The following is a 19964-nucleotide window of genomic DNA, read 5'->3' on the forward strand; positions in this document are numbered from 1 at the left end:
GACCCTCAGCGACCAGCGATCAACTCCAGTGCGCGGAACGGAACTTGCTCTCGAAAATGTATCAAGCCGCTACGCTTCCCCCCGCGGCTGCCATCCCTCCCCACTTATCCCACACTAGTTCAAATCAGTAAAAAAACCCCATCAAAACATGCACAGAAGCGTGTTCATATCTTTCATGTTACGGTTAAAACTTAGAACCTCATTTTGAGCGAACGTTACAAACACGAGACAAAATAATATTTTCGAAAACAAATCGCAATCTTATCAGCAAGGTTTCATTGATTCCTGTTAGATTTAACCGGTACCAAACCGCGGCAGGCAGCTAAGAACAGCGACATATTTGCCACGGTTAGCACAAGTGGCGGGGATATATTCAGGTCGTGCCGCCATGTGTTTGTTTAGATATCAGTGTGAATAGCAGCCCTGTTTCAGACACGGCCGGTATCCCCCCAGCGGGTCCCACAGGCACGATAATGAGACGTTGATTGACGGCACATGTGGTTCACATCTGAACAGTTTCAAAGAAAGAATTTATCGACAATGCTGACACCCCTCTGTGTGAAAGGTCAGATCAGTGGTCGCGACCTCAATCGTCCTTATACATGCAAAGGTCAAAAGCTGAGGCCCACTTTCACACTGAAAGGGGTGTCCATCGGCGGTCTAAACGCATCATTTTGACGCACTAAAACACACATACTAAAAAACCAAAACAACGTGCACCATCTACAGCCCAACAGCAAAACGTATACCAAGTCCCAGACATATCCGTCCACCCAAACGCGAGAAACGGGTGCGAACGCAATTTTCGTCTTCCCTCACAAAACCTCCGCGCTCGGGATATACATCCCTACCCGGAGGTAATGACGCCACATTATGTACTTTACTTCTTACAGGTAGCCCCTCCCTCCCATACCCTACTAACTGCCATATCTTTGATATTGTGTTCAACTATATTCATCACACTGGAAGATTGGACCAACCACATTAACGCTATAGGTAGTGGTGCGCCAGCCACTTTCATTTTTATGTTTATGTTATACTTTAAGTCATCTTTATGTTTACATTTGTATAATGTTTTATGAGCAGCGGATTCACATAAGCACACACATGCTTCCTTTCCAATGCTCAAAAATCCATGTGAATAAAATAAAAAATAAAATCTACATGTATGTACAAATAAATTATTGTTTTTGCTCTGTTCCTTCTTATCCAACCTAAATTGCCTAGACTAGACATCTTTCACCAAGGTAACTAGTTCTGTAGGAGACATTATACAGCTAGTGGCAGAACAAAGAATGAATAAATTAGAAGCAAAAATAAAATACAATCAAAATCTTGCAACAAATGGAATAAATATATATAATATATATATATATATATATATATATATATATATATATGGCCATTCACCATTCAAAGCATTATATAATATTATATCAGGTCGGGAGAATTATTACCATGATATAATTCTCAAACTAAAACTGATCACAAAGCTGATATACAAAGTAGTCATCTCCAGGCAACTCCAAAATATTCATGTTAATAAACAGATATGAACATATTGTACAAATGAAGTAGTATCGGTTATATTCACAGCACAGTTAATTGCAGCAGGTAGCCCTGAAACTGAAATGCCAAAAGCTGGAACTTTCGTCTAGACATAAATCAATGGCTGACTGGTTGTCAGACAGTCGTGTTATCTACTGCGCACGGACTTCCACCGACAGCCAATCGGCAAAATAAATGGTCTGCATTGTCAGGTCTGCAATATGGAACCTCTCTCCATGAAAGTTGAGAAACTCAGGTGGTCTCTGTTCGGACATATTCTCAGAATGCCACAAGACACAACTGCACAAAAAGGTCTGGAATTTTCATTCCTTAGCTCTAAGAGATATAAAGCTCGCAAAGGGAGACACTGTATCAACCTACTAGTACTCAGCCTACTGAAGGGAGACCTGAAACGCAGAAGGCTAGGCCCTCCCACAACAGAAAAGAAACTCAAGGAGCTTAGACTCTTGAAGCAGAAGACACGGTGGAAAGAGATGAAGAAAGAAGTCGAATGCGGCTACAGGACATCTCCACGCGAGTGTAGACGCAGAACACAGTGATTGATGATGATGATTGTCAGGTCTGGCATCCCCTGTCGGTGGCAGAGATTAGTGAAGGCCTGGCGACATTTGGAGGGCAGCGTGTGGCAGGCATTAAGGCCACACCAATTTAATTTCTTGGTTAACGCATTTTTCTAGAAAAATAATGGTGCGGGCAGGCGAAAAAAAAATTAAAATAAAAACTGGCCTATGCATCCTATTATGGCCAAAAATGGTACGATAGGAGCCATGAAGTCAACACACCAGCTGGTTCAAAATTTAAACAATGATTTTGAACTTTTAAAGATACCATTGCATTGAAAGATGGAATAACTATAACAAGTAGGAAGAAAAGGACTGTTTTCAACTGTTCAGGGCAAAATATATTTATTTATTTTGCAAATCAGAAAAAAATGAAGCGGGCGAATCCGTTAACCAAGAAATTAAATTGGTGTGGCCTAAGCAAGGCTCAAAATATATTTTTTTATTTATTCACATATATTTATTGAGTATTGGGCAAAAAACAAAAGTTGCTTACATAACACCTTCTACTCAAAAACATACAACGAGTATAAAACACATTGACAAGATACAATCGACATGCATAATTACAAGGTGGATAAAACCAAGATAAATACAAACAAGACAAGTTGGTGATCTATCAATTACTACCCGTAGTGCAGTAAATGAAGTTTTGAACTACAGCAAAAACATTACACTACAGTTTTGTGGGTGTGAAAGACTGGGCGCATGTGCACTTTAGTGCACCCAAAATTGGAGCTGTGCACCCAATTTTTATCTGTGGGTGTACCAGTACACCCATGGTGTTATTATACACTTATAACTCCATGGTGTACCCAAATATTTTCTTAGTTTTAACGTATGTAAAGATTTTAAATGTATAGTAGTTCCAGCATATTCTTAACTTCAAAGTGTCAGAAAAAATAATACATTCAATGTTATAGCACATTTCTTGGAATTTAACATAAATTAACATTAATAAAATTATTTATATAGTTTTTGCTGACATTCTACTTATTTTTTCTTAAATGGTACACCTAATCAAATATTTTGGGCACCCAATTTTGTAGGTTGGGTGCACCAGTGCACCTATTCCCAAAAATGAGTTTCAAGGTTGCCCCCAAATCTTACTTGGGGCAACCTATTTTTGAACCTAGGTAGCCAAGTGTGCTACCTGTGCCCCCCCCCCCCAAAAAAAATTCATGCCCACTTGGCTTGTACCACTGTATCCGGCAGATGCTTTTTAATTTTAGGTATTAATGGCTATTACTAGTATCAGTTAACTAAAGGCTGTTAGAAATATTGTCAAGGGCTTATGTATGTAACATTTCTTAATTTGAGGAAGGTAGTAACTTATATATGTACTAGGTGGGGCTGCCCATGTACATGTACATGTACTTCCTTCTTATTTCTATCAAGGACGTTCAACACAAGGTTGTGTTGAATGTCCTTGTTTTTATCCATTGTTCCTTTTCATCATGTACTCATGCCTTGCAGCTGTCCAAACTGGTGCAATAGACGTAATTCCAATCTCCGCGGCCATTTTGAAAAGCGGTCCCGGCGCTGCGCGTGATCACGTGATCTTGCACGAAAACGAGGCGCCTACTGATGCTTCAGCTAGCCTACACACTGCATTCCAGTGGGGCATCGAGCGGTGCTGCATCTTCTTCTGTATTTGCACAGTAAGTTACACGAAAATACTAGAAAGGCATGCACACCGCCGTGACGTAGTATTAAAAATGATTAAATTTTCGACTCGCAGCCGTCACTTTTGCGGTAAAGTTCGTCCCGCTAGAAACTCAGTTCAACATTTTTACGTTTCTGTGGAAGTTAATCCAGTTAAACTGAAATATTACCGGAGAATGTAGAGGATAATCTTCGAAAGAACAGAAGTTACGCACGAGCGCCCCCCTCCCCCACTTGACGATTCACGTACGACGATATCTAACTTGCCTGGCCAATGTCGACTTGCGATCGTGAAATTTCCGGAACAACCGTCAAAACTTCGCTAAATGTTTAACCACAAGGATGTCTACCTGTTATTTTCACGTCTCTATACAGGTTTTGCACGAACGAAGTCAGTATATTACGTATTTTTTTCATGCGAGCGCTCGACCGTAGCTAGCGTATAACGTACAATGAGTTCGGTCAAGAAATTCGGAAAATGAGCGGGAATTTGTCATTTCTACCGGCTGAAATTAAACCCAAATGCTCACAACAACCTTATCTATTCGTAACACGTATAAATATTTCGACTTTTCACCGTAAAAGAGCGTAATTTACAGAAGAAGATGCAGCACCGCTCGATGCCCCACTGGAATGCAGTGTGTAGGCTAGCTGAAGCATCAGTAGGCGTCTCGTTTTCGTGCAAGATCACGTGATCACGCGCAGCGCCGGGACCGCTTTTCAAAATGGCCGCGGAGATTGGAATTACGTCTATTGTAATATCTGTGAATTTGAGCCTCCTCAGGCCTAAGAAAAAAAAGTTGTGTTTCCTGTTTCCCGACCAACCCTAGAAAAAAAACTGATGACCTAGACTTTTTGGGGGGTGGACCCCTGCAAGGGACATAATTTTTTGAACGGATAAACCTTTTCTACCTCCATGATCTGACACCTGAGTGATAAAACGTTGTACAATTGGTTTTCTAACATTGACATTGAAAATAAAAGTGTCATCATGCAAGTTTTGCTTTCAAATTGTTAATTAGTGTATTGTATAAAAAAATTTGGGGTAAGTCCTAAGTGTTGGAAGTTAAAGCTTAGTCTTTATTTCATAATGTATAAGTTGGACCTGGGCCTATATAGATATCACTGAAGTCTGTAAAAAAAAGTTAATCCTGACCTACTGACCCTAATTTTTTTCAGGACTGAAACAGGAAACACAACATTTTTTTCCTAGGCCTGACCTGCTGACCATGACCAGTAGCCTCCAGCTGTCAGCTACAAATGAGGGGTCATCTGTCTTGTCTGACAACTGACCAGCCCACCTCATTAGGCCCTACTAATCTCACACTGGTAACTGTAGTTTGATATCTGTTCTGCTTGAAGGCAAAAAGAAAATACTGGCTATTAAAAAGTCACATGTCTACAGCACTCGGGTCATAAACTTAAAGCTGCTGAAGACTGAGCGATTCAGTCAAAAATTTATGGTGAGTTTATTTAGTTTTTGAGTTGATGCTTATATGATAATAATGTACAGTTTGGCAAAGTAAAACTTGCAAGAGCACACTTCTATTTTCAATGTCAATGTTGGAGAACCGATTGTTCAACATTTCATCATTCGGGTCAGATCATGGAGCTAGAAATCTTCGATCAGCTAGAAAAATTATGTCCCTTGCAGGAGTCCATACAAAAAAAGTCTAGGGTCGGTCGGAAAACGGAAACACAACATTTTTTCCTTGGCCTTACCAGGTTAGGCACCATATTTTGTGGGTTTACGTAAGTCAAGATGTTAAATGTAGAGTAGTACTTGTATTCAGCATATATTTTCTCAACATCCAAGTGTCAGAAAAATAGTAAAATCATTCTTGTAGTACTTTTCTTTAGAAACGAAACATGAGTAGTTTTCACTGACACTATACTTATTTTATTTTATATGGTCCAACCACAGAAAATTTTGTGCACCCAATTTCTCCCCAAAATGACCCCTGCATATACAGCTTTGTAATCGCACTTGCAACTATAGTTCAGCTAAGCTGCCAGTCAGCCATACTCTCCAAGCAGAGGTTTGGGTTTTGGGGGTATTTTTAGCGTGGTTTTAGGCTTTTTTATCAGGATTTCTCTTTTAAAAATTCAGTGCAAAAGAGAAACCCCGATAAAAAAGCCTAGAAACACGCTAAAAATACCCCCCAAAACCCAAACCTCTGCTTGGAGAGTAAGCCAGTCAGCCAGACAGTCTCATGTACATATTTGCCTACAGGTGTTGTGTCTGGCGCCTGCACAACAATGACCACACCTCAACTTTACAACCGCTCCAAATTGGGATACATGTAGGTGTACTGGTACACAAAACACTTGTGACAAGAACGAGAAAAACATCTGAGGATATAGAGTATGTAAATCAAGACCTAATTTGCATGATTAATGAGAAATTGTTATAATTTCATAGTTGTAACTGCTGGGAATTTCATATTGCTGCATTTGGCAGTTAAGTGAAGGGGAAATTGGGTGCACAAAAATATTTCGGGTGCACCATATAAGATAAAATAAGTATGTACGTAGACTGTCAACAAAAATTAATCATGTTTCATCTGAAGAAAAATACAGTAACTATAACAATAATTTTATTATTTTTCTGACACTTAGATGTTAAGAATATGATGCATACTGTGATACATTTACCACCTTTACATGCGTAAACCCACAGAAATATTTTGGGTGCACTGGTGCACCCACAGAAAAAATTGGGAGCACAGCTCCAAATTTGGCAATTTTGGGTGCACTAAGGTGCACATGCACCCTGTATTTCGAGCCCTGAGAACATTATATCCAACCTGCAATTATTCGTGCAAGAAATGTAGACAAGATCACCAAACATGTACGTCAACACAGAATGGCAAGTTCTAAATGTTTCAGGAATAACGTAGAGGAGGAAAATAAAACACATCAAAAACTGGCTGCGGGTTTAGACTATTCCCTGGCACACGTATAATGTAACAAATGAAGGTACGGACCGACCAATCTATTTTTAAACAACATCTTTGCCCCCTACGTTTCTCCTGGTAACACTGTATCTATGGCTACTGTGGATGTACACTTTGTGGTTGGGAAATAACGTTATCACAGGCCAAGTTTCGGGTGGGAATGATATCATTGTAAGTAAACCACAATTGGAGATCCTTGAGTTTTTAGACCCAGGCGTAAACCGTTTCGGCACAAACATGCAAATCACGTTCACCCATGCCCAGAGGTAATACGTATGGGCAGAGGAAAAATAATACCTCCCACACCAACGTGGACATCAAAGTACAAACTGAACGGTTGACTCAACACAGGGCCTTAGCTACTCACCCAAAGCCCATGGCTCGAGACGCCACACACACTTGCCAGTCTGTGGTACTACTAAGAACGTGAAGTCGTACGGAAATATGCCGGCAGTACTACCTCAAAGTCTCAGCACGTGACCTTCGATGAACTCTGACCTATAGCGTGGCGGCAGACAAACAGCCCTGCCACCGCCATTGTTCCATGTTCAAGGTCACGCTTCTGTGTATGTTCTCAACGTACAAAGAATGGCACACATGGTAGTAATGAAGCTTCACAGAAAAAACTACAACCTTTTAGATCAAGTTACCCTCACTACTTGCTTACAGACTTTCTATAATTACCTTGCAATCGCTTGCACTCTTGTCTGATCTGGTCCAACAGGAAAATTTCAAACTTATATAGTGGAAGTTTATTGCAAATCCTTGCCCGAAGGCTAATTGCAAGTTACAAACATACGAGAACATTGAAACATAGTATAAAAACTTCAAAATCTACATAATGAAAGTTAATTGTCTATAACTACGTCTGAAGGGTTTGACTTCTCTTTTGTAAATCATGTGGAAGACGTAATGTTCCACCTTTTCTAAAATTTGTGGGTTGTGGGAAGTTAAAAGAAGACTAGTTTTTTTTTTTGTCTGCAAGTTTTGGGAAATTGGGATAAATTGTAGAGGTTTGAATAGTCAACTCATTTCGAGCGTTGTTATATAGGTTAGACATACTGAAAGCTGTATGTGCACTGTTAATTACATCACATAAGTTGTCGGCTGAACATGCATTCAGATATCTTAAAAGTGTTACCAGGCTTTGTATACATTAAGAACTTCTATGATATGTCTTAAACTTAAGTAAAGCAGAGAAAGCTGTGGCCTGTCTTCCAAGACGAAAAGAGACCAAGTTTAGCACATTGATATGTCACTGATACCTTTTACCAATTTATCAATTTTGTGAGCATTAGGCAAAAAGTGACATTTAGTGCACACACAACACAGGTACATGTATCATAAAATTAAACATTATTTTTTAGGACTAGTCCCAGAAATGAGAAAATCATTTTGGACAAAAAAAAAAAAATTAACAACTTTGTTACACAGAGACAGACTACCAGGACTGAATGCTAGCCTTCCTTTATGTTGTTGATTTTTACCTAAGTAATATTAACAGACTTGAGCAACAGGTTAAGCTGACCAGTGTACTCTGTCGTAGTTGGTAATACAATGTACTGACTATACATATACAGATTGAGAAGAGTTTTGTGTTTTAGTACCAGGAGTATAAATGCTCAGACCTGTGACTAGGTTTTCAGGTAATCCTGGATGCATCTAGACTAAAGAATCAGACCCAAGCATATAAGAGGCTGCGTAAAGATCAACTTTAATACCATCCAGGGTACAAAAAGGCCCTCCCCATGCCCGTAGCCAGGATTTTGTTTGGGGGGGTTCTTCCTACTCTCCAAGCAGAGGTTGTTGGGGAAAATTGTGACATGCGCCCGGTTTTTGTCCGCCTTCCCTAACAAAAACCGGGCGCATGATATTAAGAATGTCACAATTTTCCCGAACAACCTCTGCTTGGAGAGTAGGTTCTTCCTACTGTCTGATGGACCAGGGTGTCAAAGGCATGAGCTTCCAAGGGGGTTCTGAGAAAAAATTTGATTTTGAAAATTGAACTTCTAAAATGGCATTTCCTGCGTTTTTGAGAGGGTTTCAAAGGAGAAATCATAATAATTGTCACAAGTGAGCATTTTTCTAGGATTGCAGTCCCGCTGGTGATACAAATCAGTCCACTATTTAAAGAAAAATCTTGGACCTTTAGATAAAAAGTGGAGCTTTTTGCTTGTGTGGGTTCTTCCAAACCCCCCCTGGCTACAGACATGCTACCCTAAGGCCACACCAAGTTAATTTGTTGGTTCTTGGATTTGCCTCTTCATTTTTTTCTGATTTGCAAAAAAAAAAAAGATTCTGGTTCTGAATCAACTCAAAAATGCTCATATTTTGCCCCCAACAGTTGAGGAAATTCCTTTTCTTCCTAGTTGTTACAGTTTTTTCCATCTATCGATGCAGTGGTTTGATCAAAAGTTCAAAATTTATACTTTAAATTTTAACCCAGCCTTTTTTGTTGACTTCATGGCTCCTATCGTACCATTTTGGGCCATAATAGGATGCCTAGACCTGTTTTTATTTTTATTTTTTTTCGCCCTGTCGCTTCATATTTTTTCTGAAAAAATCCGAGAACCAACAAATTAAATTGGTGTGGCCTCCCCTAATGAACTCCCCAGTGAGTGTGGCGACTGTCTGCAACTTTTACAGATAAACCCAGAAGATCAGTCTGGGTCCCTGATCAACTCACTCGGAATTGGGTGGTCCGGGCTCCAGAGATACATGCATATAACTTCATGGTTCTAAGAGATACATGTATATAACTTCATGGTTATAAGAGATACATGTATATAACTTCATCAAGTTCATGGTTATAAGAGATACATGTATATAACTTCATGGTTATAAGAGATACATGCATATAACTTCATGGTTATAAGAGATACATGCATATAACTTCATGGTTATAAGAGATACATGCATATAACTTCATGGTTATAAGAGATACATGCATATAACTTCATGGTTATAAGAGATACATGTATATACAATGTAACTTCATCAAGTTCATGGTTATAAGAGATACATGATTATAACTTCATGGTTATAAGAGATACGTGTATCACACTTAATCTAGCACACTTTTAGACATTTAGCACACTTAGTCTAGCACACCTTTAGACACTTAGCACACTTAATCTAGCACACTTTTAGACATTTAGCACACTTAATCTAGCACACTTTAAGACATTTAGCACACTTAATATAGACATTCAGCACACTTAAATCTAGCACACTTTAGACATTTACCACACTTAATCTAGCACACTTTTAGCACACTTAATCTAGCACACTTTTAGACATTTACCACACTTAATCTAGCACACTTTTAGACATTCAGCACACTTAATCTAGCACACTTTTAGACATTTACCATATATACACTTTTAGACATTTAGCACACTTAATCTAGCACACTTTTAGACATTTACCACACTTAATCTAGCACACTTTTAGACATTTAGCACACTTAATCTAGACATTTAGCACACTTAATCTAGCACACTTTTAGGCCCCGTTCATGATTGGATATCTGTTGCGAATCAATTCGATTTAAAAAAATAAATTGATTCATTTGCGAACATGAACGCTCCAAACCGGTTCCGTTGCGATTTATTTTGAACCACCTCGCGAGGTGGTCTGAAACGATACAGAACGATTCGCATTCGTAGAATTGTAATCATGAACGCGCGGATGCGAATCGTTCCGGTTCGATACTGTACAAACGGGTACGAGGGGGCCACGGTCGGCCATAGTTCGCGGCACAGTGGCTTGTACTGCGGAAAATTATACTTGAATCGTACAATCTTGACATCGAGTTCTAATTACTGGTCGACTGAGGAAACGGGAGTTCCGATATTGACTTGGGGAAATCAGGAGATCCAGAGGAAACTGGATGGTGTGCACTAGAACCTACCCTGGGCGCGAGGGCGAGTGGTAGCCCAACGGGGGCGTTGGGGCGGCGGACCGTAGGGGGGTTGCGCCAGGTGCGTCCGGGGCACAGCCTATATGGGGAGGACATGAGTCGGGAACGAGCGACCACTCGCCCGGACAGGCGTAAACTCTCCGCCTTACGAGCCGGGTTCCCAGGAAATGTTCAAAGAAATTGTGATATACATATGAAATGCAAGTCAATTCGAGGTGTGAAACCGTTTCCAGTGTGGGTGCAAGTTTTGAATCACGGACGCAAAAATATATTCCGTTTCGATTCGGATCGTGGCCAAACCGGAACACATTTCAATCATGAACGAGGCCTTAGACATTTACCACACTTAATCTAGCTTTCTCAGGAACAACTTTTCAGTAGGAGATTGACAATGCAAGCACTTGCTGGCCAAAGCAAGACTTCTGTGGTGAGTTCCACTTCTAGCATAATGCAGAACCTAAACAGGCTTATCCCTCTGTGGTCAGGTTCCCACCACAACTATGTGCTAACAACCTCCTCTGTCTCAAATAAGTAACCCAGGGTCTGTACATGTACACAGTTACCTGTGCATGTACTAGCCAGTAGTAGTGAGTCATTCTAAGGCCTATTATACAGTGTTAGTATTATATAAATGAAAAACTATGTAAATTTGTTCATACATGTTTCAAAAAGAGAGAAGAGATCCTGTAGTTAGATCCTGTAGATAGAGAAATAGCACACGAATGTAACAATTGCTTCTTCTATTCTTGTACCCAAGTTATTTAACTTAAGTGCATTTGGCCCGTGTGGGGCGTGAACATGCAATAAAGTTCATTGTCATTGTCATTGTCATTATACAGTATTAGAAATACCCATCTGCAGTCTGCTTTTTGCAGAGACATTTTCAAATAAAAGCAGAAGAAAAATTAAGCAACCTGCAATTTTGCAGAATGAAAAAATGAAGCTAAGGATTCAATGGTTTTGTGCTTACTACTGACTAAATAAGTAATTCTGCATGTAAAATGTTTGCAAATACATTTGTATGCAATTTTGTATGTGCCGTGGCTTTAGATCCAGACTTTTAACTATACTTACATAATTTGCAGAAAGTATTTCTAAATTGCAGAACAAAATTTTGACATTCTGCAATGTTGAAGCATACTGAAAAAAGTATTTCTGCCACTCAGAATCAATACAATTACACAATATATGACTTATGCCTTTTCATTACAATATAATCTTAGAAATGATAACTATCTTATAAAGCTGACAAAATGTGGTGGATGCTACTTGATACATCTAACAGTTTTTAAAAAATCTATCCAGTTGCCAATGAGTAACTCACTGTAACTGTGTTCTTGTATGATTCTCATTACCTGGATGTCTAACCTTCATTGACAAAAGCAAAAATGTTTCCGTCAGAAAGGTACAACTACAAGGGACTTCTTATAACCGAGACAGTGAATAATTGGCCGACATACTCAGTGATGCGTGGTGGACATTCTTCATTCGCAAACATGTCACACAAGAAACCCTTTTCAAGTTTTATCTCGCTGGCAAAAACCCTTGCCACAAGCTAAACTTGAGCTCCAGCCAGACTACGCTGAAGGATAACGTCTCAACGTCTCTGAAATATAAATTACAAGATCTACAGATTGGCAAAATAAACAGCGTGAAAGGGGAAGTCTTATCATCACCACAACCGAGTTTTATTCTCTGCATGCCATTGAACTTGAAGACCCACCAGAAAAGACCTGAGTGTGTTCATAATTCTCTCCCTCGTCTTGCACCCAGTAACGTTACATGGCAGAGAAAAGTACCTGTCAGCTCGGCACCAGCAAATATTGATGTACACAGCTGGTAACGCGGCGATAAATGCCGCCGTTTACAGCCGCCTCCTTTGGCTACGTAGATACACTTGAACCTGGCCTCCTTTTTTTACTATCTCGCTCGGGACTTGCACGGCTCCCTTCTGAGATCCGTACAAGACTCGCCTCGATCCAAAAATGGCTGCTGGAGCCTTCCACGGCATGCTGGGATAGCTGTGGACATGGCGTTGGCAAAACATGAGGAGCTGCGCAACTCCTAAAAATCTCCTGTACTGTACTTCCTTAGGATTAGGCGGTTAAGTTGACATGTAGAGCGACTCACTGACTTAACAGGAAGAAGGAAGGGGCATGCCAGTGGCCAGCACGAGACGTGAACTGAACAATGTAATCTTAAAGATTCCATTTCAACTGTGGAGTTCTTGGAGTCATAGTCATGGCACAGATCATGCATGGGCCACGTCTAACTGTGGTAGTCGGCTCAGACAGCCAAAAGACACATCTTAAAAATTACGAGCTAAACGTACGTGACTTTGGCACTAATGCTGTACCTGACAGTGTCACCAGACAACTCAGTTTGTGAAGTCTAAAAAGAACAGGTACGTAGGGACAGGACTGGAATTACTAATTTTCGCGCACCATGTAGGAGAGATCTAGAGAATTGTATAACCACCAGAGGCAAGAATGCCACCCAAGTCCCCTACCGGCAAAACGAGCTCCTTCCTGAAGCAGTATTCGTGAGCCTCGGAAGGCTAGGGCCTGACACACGCATGCGACGGCACCCTTTAGGTTTACCTTGGCCGGAAACCCCGTCCCTGCATCTCACCCGAACCCAGCCAGCAAAAATGGCTTCCACCCGCGCAGCACCCAAACAGCGACCATGAATGGGGAATTTCAATATCAGTTGATCTTTACCAGGCAAGGGGTCGGCTGCAAGCCGGGGTGGACGTGACCTCATTTGCTGCGGGGGGACCCAGTCGGCTTTCACATGGATCTGTTTACTCAAAGCAACACCCATTAACGCAGGGTGTGATACCCCCAGTAGTCTGCAACTGAAAAATATTTCCACCTTTCGTCCGAGAATCTGCTCAAGCCACTGGTTTTGCTGGACATACGAGGAAGCATTTTTTTTAACGCTACTGCATGACCCTAGCCCAACGGAACTTTGCAGGCTGCCCCTATGCATTACCTAGACTAAATGGCTTCCCCAGACAACTGTGCAAAACAATGCAGCAGGTCAGGGAAAGACGTGCACTAGGGCACCAGACAGGCTCCCTGCAAAGTGCCATGTTAAACTTGCACTTGGACAGAACTTGACAGGCCTGTATTTTATTATATGTGAACTATATCATCATGCAGTTTGAGTATGGATCTCAAACATAACATAAAAACAAAAAAAAACAAGATTCTCAACCAAAACGAGCGATCTTACTATTATTCTCAGTTGGGAAAGTTTACCAACTGTCAGTGAAGCATAAACCTTTCACGTCAAAAAAATCCTCTCCTTTCTACAAGTTTTCAAACAATTTTTCTTGGTATAACCGATTCAACACCAAGCCTGACATAGCAGTTACAATATAAAATTACCGACCTTCGTAAATACCCCTCTGGTAGCCTCCCAAAATGTTGCCTCACAACCCAATCGTTGATAGTACCTGCACTATGAGATGTCTAAACATGAACTTGGCCCGATTTCACTCTAGAAAGAAAATTATCTTCCTCATTCGAGAAAAGACAGCCCCGTTTTCAACTGTTAGAAAAAAACAACGCTTGCATGTGACGTCACGATCTTTCAAAATTTTGGAATAAAGTCAACAACCGTTAACGTTAAACTTACTTCTAACGATTAAACTTCCAACTGTTGATACATAGTTGACAAACATTTTTAACCAGCTTCAATTTTAGTTACTTTCCGGATAGTAACATTAACCCTTATACCATAACAATGTCTGATCTGTCAACAAAAACAAGTTTTACATATCAATTTTCCGATCAAAACAAAACAATGTACCCCTGACCCCTCCCCCCAACACTTGGTGGTATTTTTGTACACACAGTCACATCCACCAAAACACTGAAACTGTGTCACACCAAAACAACAAAAAACCTCAACTCAGCCTCTAATATATCCCATCACAGAAATCAAAACGACAAGCAGTATAAATCAGCTATTTTTACGATGTCGTTTCTGTGTGCCTCGCGGACCGTCCTGAATTTTATATTCTTGTTGCTGGCTGTCCAAAGTTTACGAGGCTGCCACCATGTGATTGTGTGCGTGTGTGTTGGTGTTTTGTGATGTCTGGGTCCTGTCTAGACAGACCGACATACATTACACACACACACACAGAAACACACACACTAATACTCTCCAAGCAGAGGTTGTGGGGAATGATCGTTTTTATATATGGCCTTTTTTTTGTCACTACCCCGTCGGTGGCTGGCGACCTTCTCTGGCTAATGGATGCTGCCTGGCTAATTTGATACTGTCTTCAGGCCACCGAGAGGGATCTGCTTGGAGATTACCACACACTTACAGTTACACATGCAGCTAGAGCTAGAGCTAGCTACAAACATCTCTGTATCTCAAAAACTAAACGTTACAGGCTGCTTCCTGGATCTAGGTCTAGATGGCGGTGGCACCATGGTTTCTGCAGAAAACTATGAGGTAGACAGTTTCGTGATAGAAGCTCCTTGCACACACACAGAGAGAGAAACACACACACACACACGCAACAACAGTTACACATGCAGCATAGCAAGCTATAAAGGTCGAACTGATCGTGATACAAACATCTCTGTATCTCAAAACTAAACGTTGCAGGCTGCTTACCGAATCTAGGTCTAGATGGCGGTGGCACCATGGTTTCTGCAGAATGAGGTAGACAGTTTCGGACTGTAAGGGGACGGAGCAGTCAGCCCATCATATTTTTGTGACCAGAACACCACACCTCCTCCGATAATACACAGGCCACTAACTCAACTTCTCTCTCTCGGTCTGTTCCTTTGCTTTTAGGCTTGACAGAGCCCGAGGGCGTTTCGGGAGGTAGCCGAGTTTCCGTGTCACGCATTCGATTTGGTTTTAGCTCGTTGAGTTGCTTGATAAATACCGCAAATTAATTGCTCAAATCATAAAATACGGTGTTGATTCAATATGAAAGACATTTTTTTCCGATTCCGCCGGTTTTAAAGGCAATTATATGTTTTAGGAATACGGTCCGACCTCCATGCACACCCTCAGTATTTACGGCCCGAAGCCAACATGTCACGCTGTTCGTGATTGGTGCAATTTTGTCACCCTATGTCCAATCAGCGTTCTCGAGACAGTTTCGTGCGAAGGGGATGCTGGGAGTTGAACAGCTGATTTTGGGGGAACTCCCACTGATGACATAGGGATGCAGAAAAGTGAAATATTAGGGATGGAGAAAAAGATACAGCCAGAGGACCTTGCAAGCTTTAGGGTGCAGAATGTGAGTAGCTGTCACAAGGAAATATCAGAAAATGATGATCAATTAATGAACTAGAAATGTAACATTTGCAAAGCAAATGCATAATGTTTACCTTCGCATATGTTTATTCTTACTCAGAAAACATTCATATCATACTCATACATATGGCCAGACAGGAGTCTAAATCCCTCCTGCTATAAAATTGCAACATGATGTAACCCAACACCAGTTACCATGGTGACAGACGTCTGGTTTAGGGCATTGCCCTTATTGGTTTGGAGATGATGAGAAAACAGGGCAAAAACAATATGTTTTCCTTCGGTAAACATAACTACAGATTATACAGAACAAGTTAATGAGACATTGATATCATAATGCAGCTCCATAATGATCTTATACTAATATTAAACTTATACTAATATAGTAATAGGCAAGTTTTTCTATGTGTGTTACTGCTATGTACTAATCTCCAAGCAGATTATACGGCAAGGCAGTATCCATTGGCCAGAGGAGTGTCCATTAATATATAAATAAATAAATAGTCACCTTTGGTGGATACTGTCTTAGACTACGGTAACGTTAGAGTAGAGTAGCCACGGTATGATCTGCTCTAGGAGATTATTACTAGTACTACTAAGTTTTTATATGTTTAGAGTTAAAACTTTTGGTCCAACACAAAAAAGTTCTCTCACCTAGAGCTTTGGACCAGTCACTCTGGTCTTCCTCAGTAGACTGACCCAGTGAGGCTTGTCACGTGGCTTCTTTGTATAAGTTTTTATATGGTTCAGATGAGCACTCTTACAGCTCTGACATTATAATGCTTTATCTGTGCCATTCTCCTGTCTATTTTCCCCATTCAATAGGATTGTACAGAGTTCTTTCTGATTAACTTGGCCCATTTTATCAAATGCCATTGAATTATTGAATGGTTGTTTTCCTGCTTGGTTCATTTCAGGTACCACCTGTGGCATACTACATTCCAGACTTTATAACAGAGGAAGAAGAAACCTACCTGCTGTCCAAGGTACGTGAGTAGTTAGCCTGGTTACCAAGTTAACCTAGTTTAGCTCCCGAGCAAATTGCGGAGAGGATGTAACATCTGTGTCCATCATCATCATCATCATCTGTCGACACCCTGGCTGGGGGACGGGGCAAGCTCCTGCACAACACAACGCCACACAGTACGATCTTCCATTGCAGCTGGAAGGTCTTGTTGTTGTAATCCTGTGTCCCTTGTGAGAGTAGCTGGATATGTGAGTTTTCTGGAGTGAGTCTTGCCATGTGGTTTCCACAGGAGGAGTGATGAGATGACTAATATCACCAGGGTCCATAATATCGCCACCTTGAGAAACAGTGTGCTTAAAGATATTTTTACTGCAACATACCCTAGGTATGTACATTTGATGTGTGAAGGAGTGCATACCAAAAGTATGTTGCAGTAAAAATATCTTTAAGCACACTGTTTCTCAAGGTGGCAATATTATGGACCCTGGTGATATTATGGGCACGGATGTTAGGACTCGGGAGCTAAGCTAAAATAGATTTGGTAACCAGGTTACAAGGTAGTACCATGTGTCTCACGGGCACAGGTCCTCTGCCGTTGTCTGTTTTGGTAGCATTTAATAGAGAGTGTGGATTCAATTTGATGATATGTAGCTGGCTTATATTGGTTGATATTGTGAATATTGTTAAGCTCATTTTACGCACTTATTTAGTTGCCTATATCAAGTATATGTTAACTGTGAAATACTCACTTGTTTAGTTGTCTATTTTCTAACTGTGCAATATTTGTTTCTCTGTTTTTAATTAACTAGCATACAATTCAGTGCTACTTTTTTAGTTGAGCTGCCACATGCTAGAGATTGTACCCATCGATCAATCAATCAATAAACAATTATTATTATTATTGATGACTAAATACACAAAAGAACTGTTTGAAACTTTCTGTTGAGTTGAACATTTACCGGGTACAATGCCAGTTTTTTTCTTACTGTCTAATATTTTGATCGGAGTAAAAATTTGAAATTGCAAACTTTGCATAATTGTCATTACATATTTATGTGATGATATCCAACAGGTGTATGCAGCTCCCAAGCCCAAGTGGACACAACTATCCAACCGGCGCTTACAGAACTGGGGTAAGAAAGTAGGCAACCAAAAAAAAAAATTGATGTACCTTTAATTTTATTTGTTCTAAAGTTAGTTGTTCAGTCATCCACTGCAATTGTGGTATTTTTATATCGCGAAAAGGACTTTTCTTGTATTAAATATCATTAGATTATTATCTTTATAATGAAACATAACAATACTAGTATGATAAAAGACTGTTATTATTAAATGCTGCTTTATGCTTTGAAAACTATTTAAAGAAATTTTTAAAACCTATACTATCGTATATCTATACATATATGTATTACTGTTATAATAGTATCATTTATTTTTGTATCATCAGAAAGGAGAGAAAACCATTTGACATTTGTTCTCTACCTTACTTGCAGGTGGGCTACCTCATCCAAAGGTTTGTCATCTCTACTGTGTTGAATGGCTTTATTATTATATGTTGTTTATAGTTAAAGCTTTTGGTCCAACACAAAAAGTTATCTCACCTAGAGCTTTCGACCAGTCACTCTGGTCTTCCTCAGTAGACTGACCCAGTGAGGCTTGTCATGTGGATTCTCAACACTGGGTCAAAGGTATCTGGTAGACGATGTCGGCCCCCGTCGCGGTTAAGTGAAGCTCTAGGTGAGAGAACTTTTTATGTTAGACCAAAAGTTTTAACTTTAAACATGTAACTACCAACACAGATGAACTTTTGTAAAAACTATTATATTAATATGTTCTTGGGTATGTGACATGTTATTCTGATGCATGATCAAGAGATTTTGAAAGAGAAAGTGTGACACTCTAGCAAGCCAGCAGATAACCAGGGACACATTTTTGCCCTGTCTAATAATGAGGCCAGGACAGAATGTGGTTCACATCAGAGCACGTATGTGTTTTACATGTAAGTGTTGTAGAGGATCATAGTTCAAGTGGCTGATGCCAGCTCGGACAAGATGTCCTGTTATAATATTGGTCCTAATGAGCGCACATCTGTATCTGTAGCCGGTATAACCGCCCTTTGGCGTAACACACCAGCTTCGCAGGCACACGGCGTGGCGGCAGCTAGCTATATCACACCGAACGGCTTGTCACACTCAATCTGTGCACATTTGATTGCAGGAGTTGTTTAAAGCTTTCTAATGATGATGCCCCAACTGTGCTTGGTGGCAACGAGTTCCAGTCTATGATAGTTCTGGGGAAATACGAGTTTTTGAATACCTCAGTTCTTGGTTGATAACTCTGATGTTTGAAGGCCTGTCAGTCAGAGAAACCTGCCGCCCACAACATCTTAATTTTATGGAAGACATCCTCTGAAGACCCCCAAACTTGTGTGCGCGGGCGAATACTAAACCACAGGAATGCAAAGCTGGTATTGTGAATTTGTGGCAGTATACATAGCGATGTATATACACAGCAAGCCGGCACATGCTGGCTTTTTGCAGAATTTATCAATTGGCACTGTATGTATGTTACTGAGCTCTTGAGGCATGGAGCTTCGGAAGCCTGGGTGCCGTCCTTCAAAGTTACCACCGGCCCCGTACATTTTTTTTCATTGTACAAGAAAAAAACATGTATCATACAAAATGTATTCATAATTAAAATAAAGGTTATTTATTGATGATTGATGGCTATGAGCCATTTGCTGATGTGATAGGTAACTACAACTGAGATGGGCCCAACATTAAAAAGAAAAGATACTAACAAGTAACATGCCCGTAGCCAGGATTTTGAATGGGGGGGGTTCTTCCCACTGCTAGAGGGGACCTCGAGCGCTGTAGGCGCAAGGCGAGCGCCGAAGACTCGAGGTTCCCAGGGGGGTACGGGGGCATGCTCCCCCGGAAAATTTGGAACCTTCTGAAATGAACCTTTTAAAATGAACCTTCTGAAATGGCATTTCGTGCGGTTTTGAGAGGATTTTCATGAAAAAATCAGAGATA

At 40.5% G+C, this 19964-nt stretch overlaps 2 protein-coding genes across 6 annotated transcripts in view; one reads left to right on the top strand and one right to left on the bottom strand.

The window, feature by feature from the left end:
* Positions 1–15581, bottom strand: part of LOC109484048 (endoribonuclease Dicer-like) — a 63017-nt gene extending 47436 nt beyond the window's left edge. For 3 of the 5 annotated variants that reach the window (XM_019787238.1, XM_019787234.1, XM_019787237.1), the window contains exon 1: positions 15309–15581. The gene's annotated coding sequence lies outside the window, so the exon portion shown is untranslated. Of the gene's footprint in view, positions 1–7118; positions 7138–13273; positions 13327–15308 lie in introns of those variants that run through there. The other 2 variants (XM_019787235.1, XM_019787236.1) reach the window with 2 other exon arrangements.
* Positions 15582–15870: 289 nt separating this feature from the next.
* Positions 15871–19964, top strand: part of LOC109484008 (alpha-ketoglutarate-dependent dioxygenase alkB homolog 6-like) — a 10162-nt gene continuing 6068 nt past the window's right edge. Inside the window, exons 1-4 of the mRNA XM_019787164.1 lie at positions 15871–15945; positions 16880–16948; positions 18002–18062; positions 18423–18442. Of these exons, the coding sequence (XP_019642723.1) occupies positions 15871–15945; positions 16880–16948; positions 18002–18062; positions 18423–18442 (225 nt within the window). The remainder of the gene's footprint in view (positions 15946–16879; positions 16949–18001; positions 18063–18422; positions 18443–19964) is intronic.

The sequence above is a fragment of the Branchiostoma belcheri genome, unplaced genomic scaffold, assembly GCF_001625305.1.
Source record: "Branchiostoma belcheri isolate BF01 breed outbred unplaced genomic scaffold, Haploidv18h27 scaffold68, whole genome shotgun sequence".
In the NCBI taxonomy this organism is placed as follows: domain Eukaryota; kingdom Metazoa; phylum Chordata; class Leptocardii; order Amphioxiformes; family Branchiostomatidae; genus Branchiostoma; species Branchiostoma belcheri.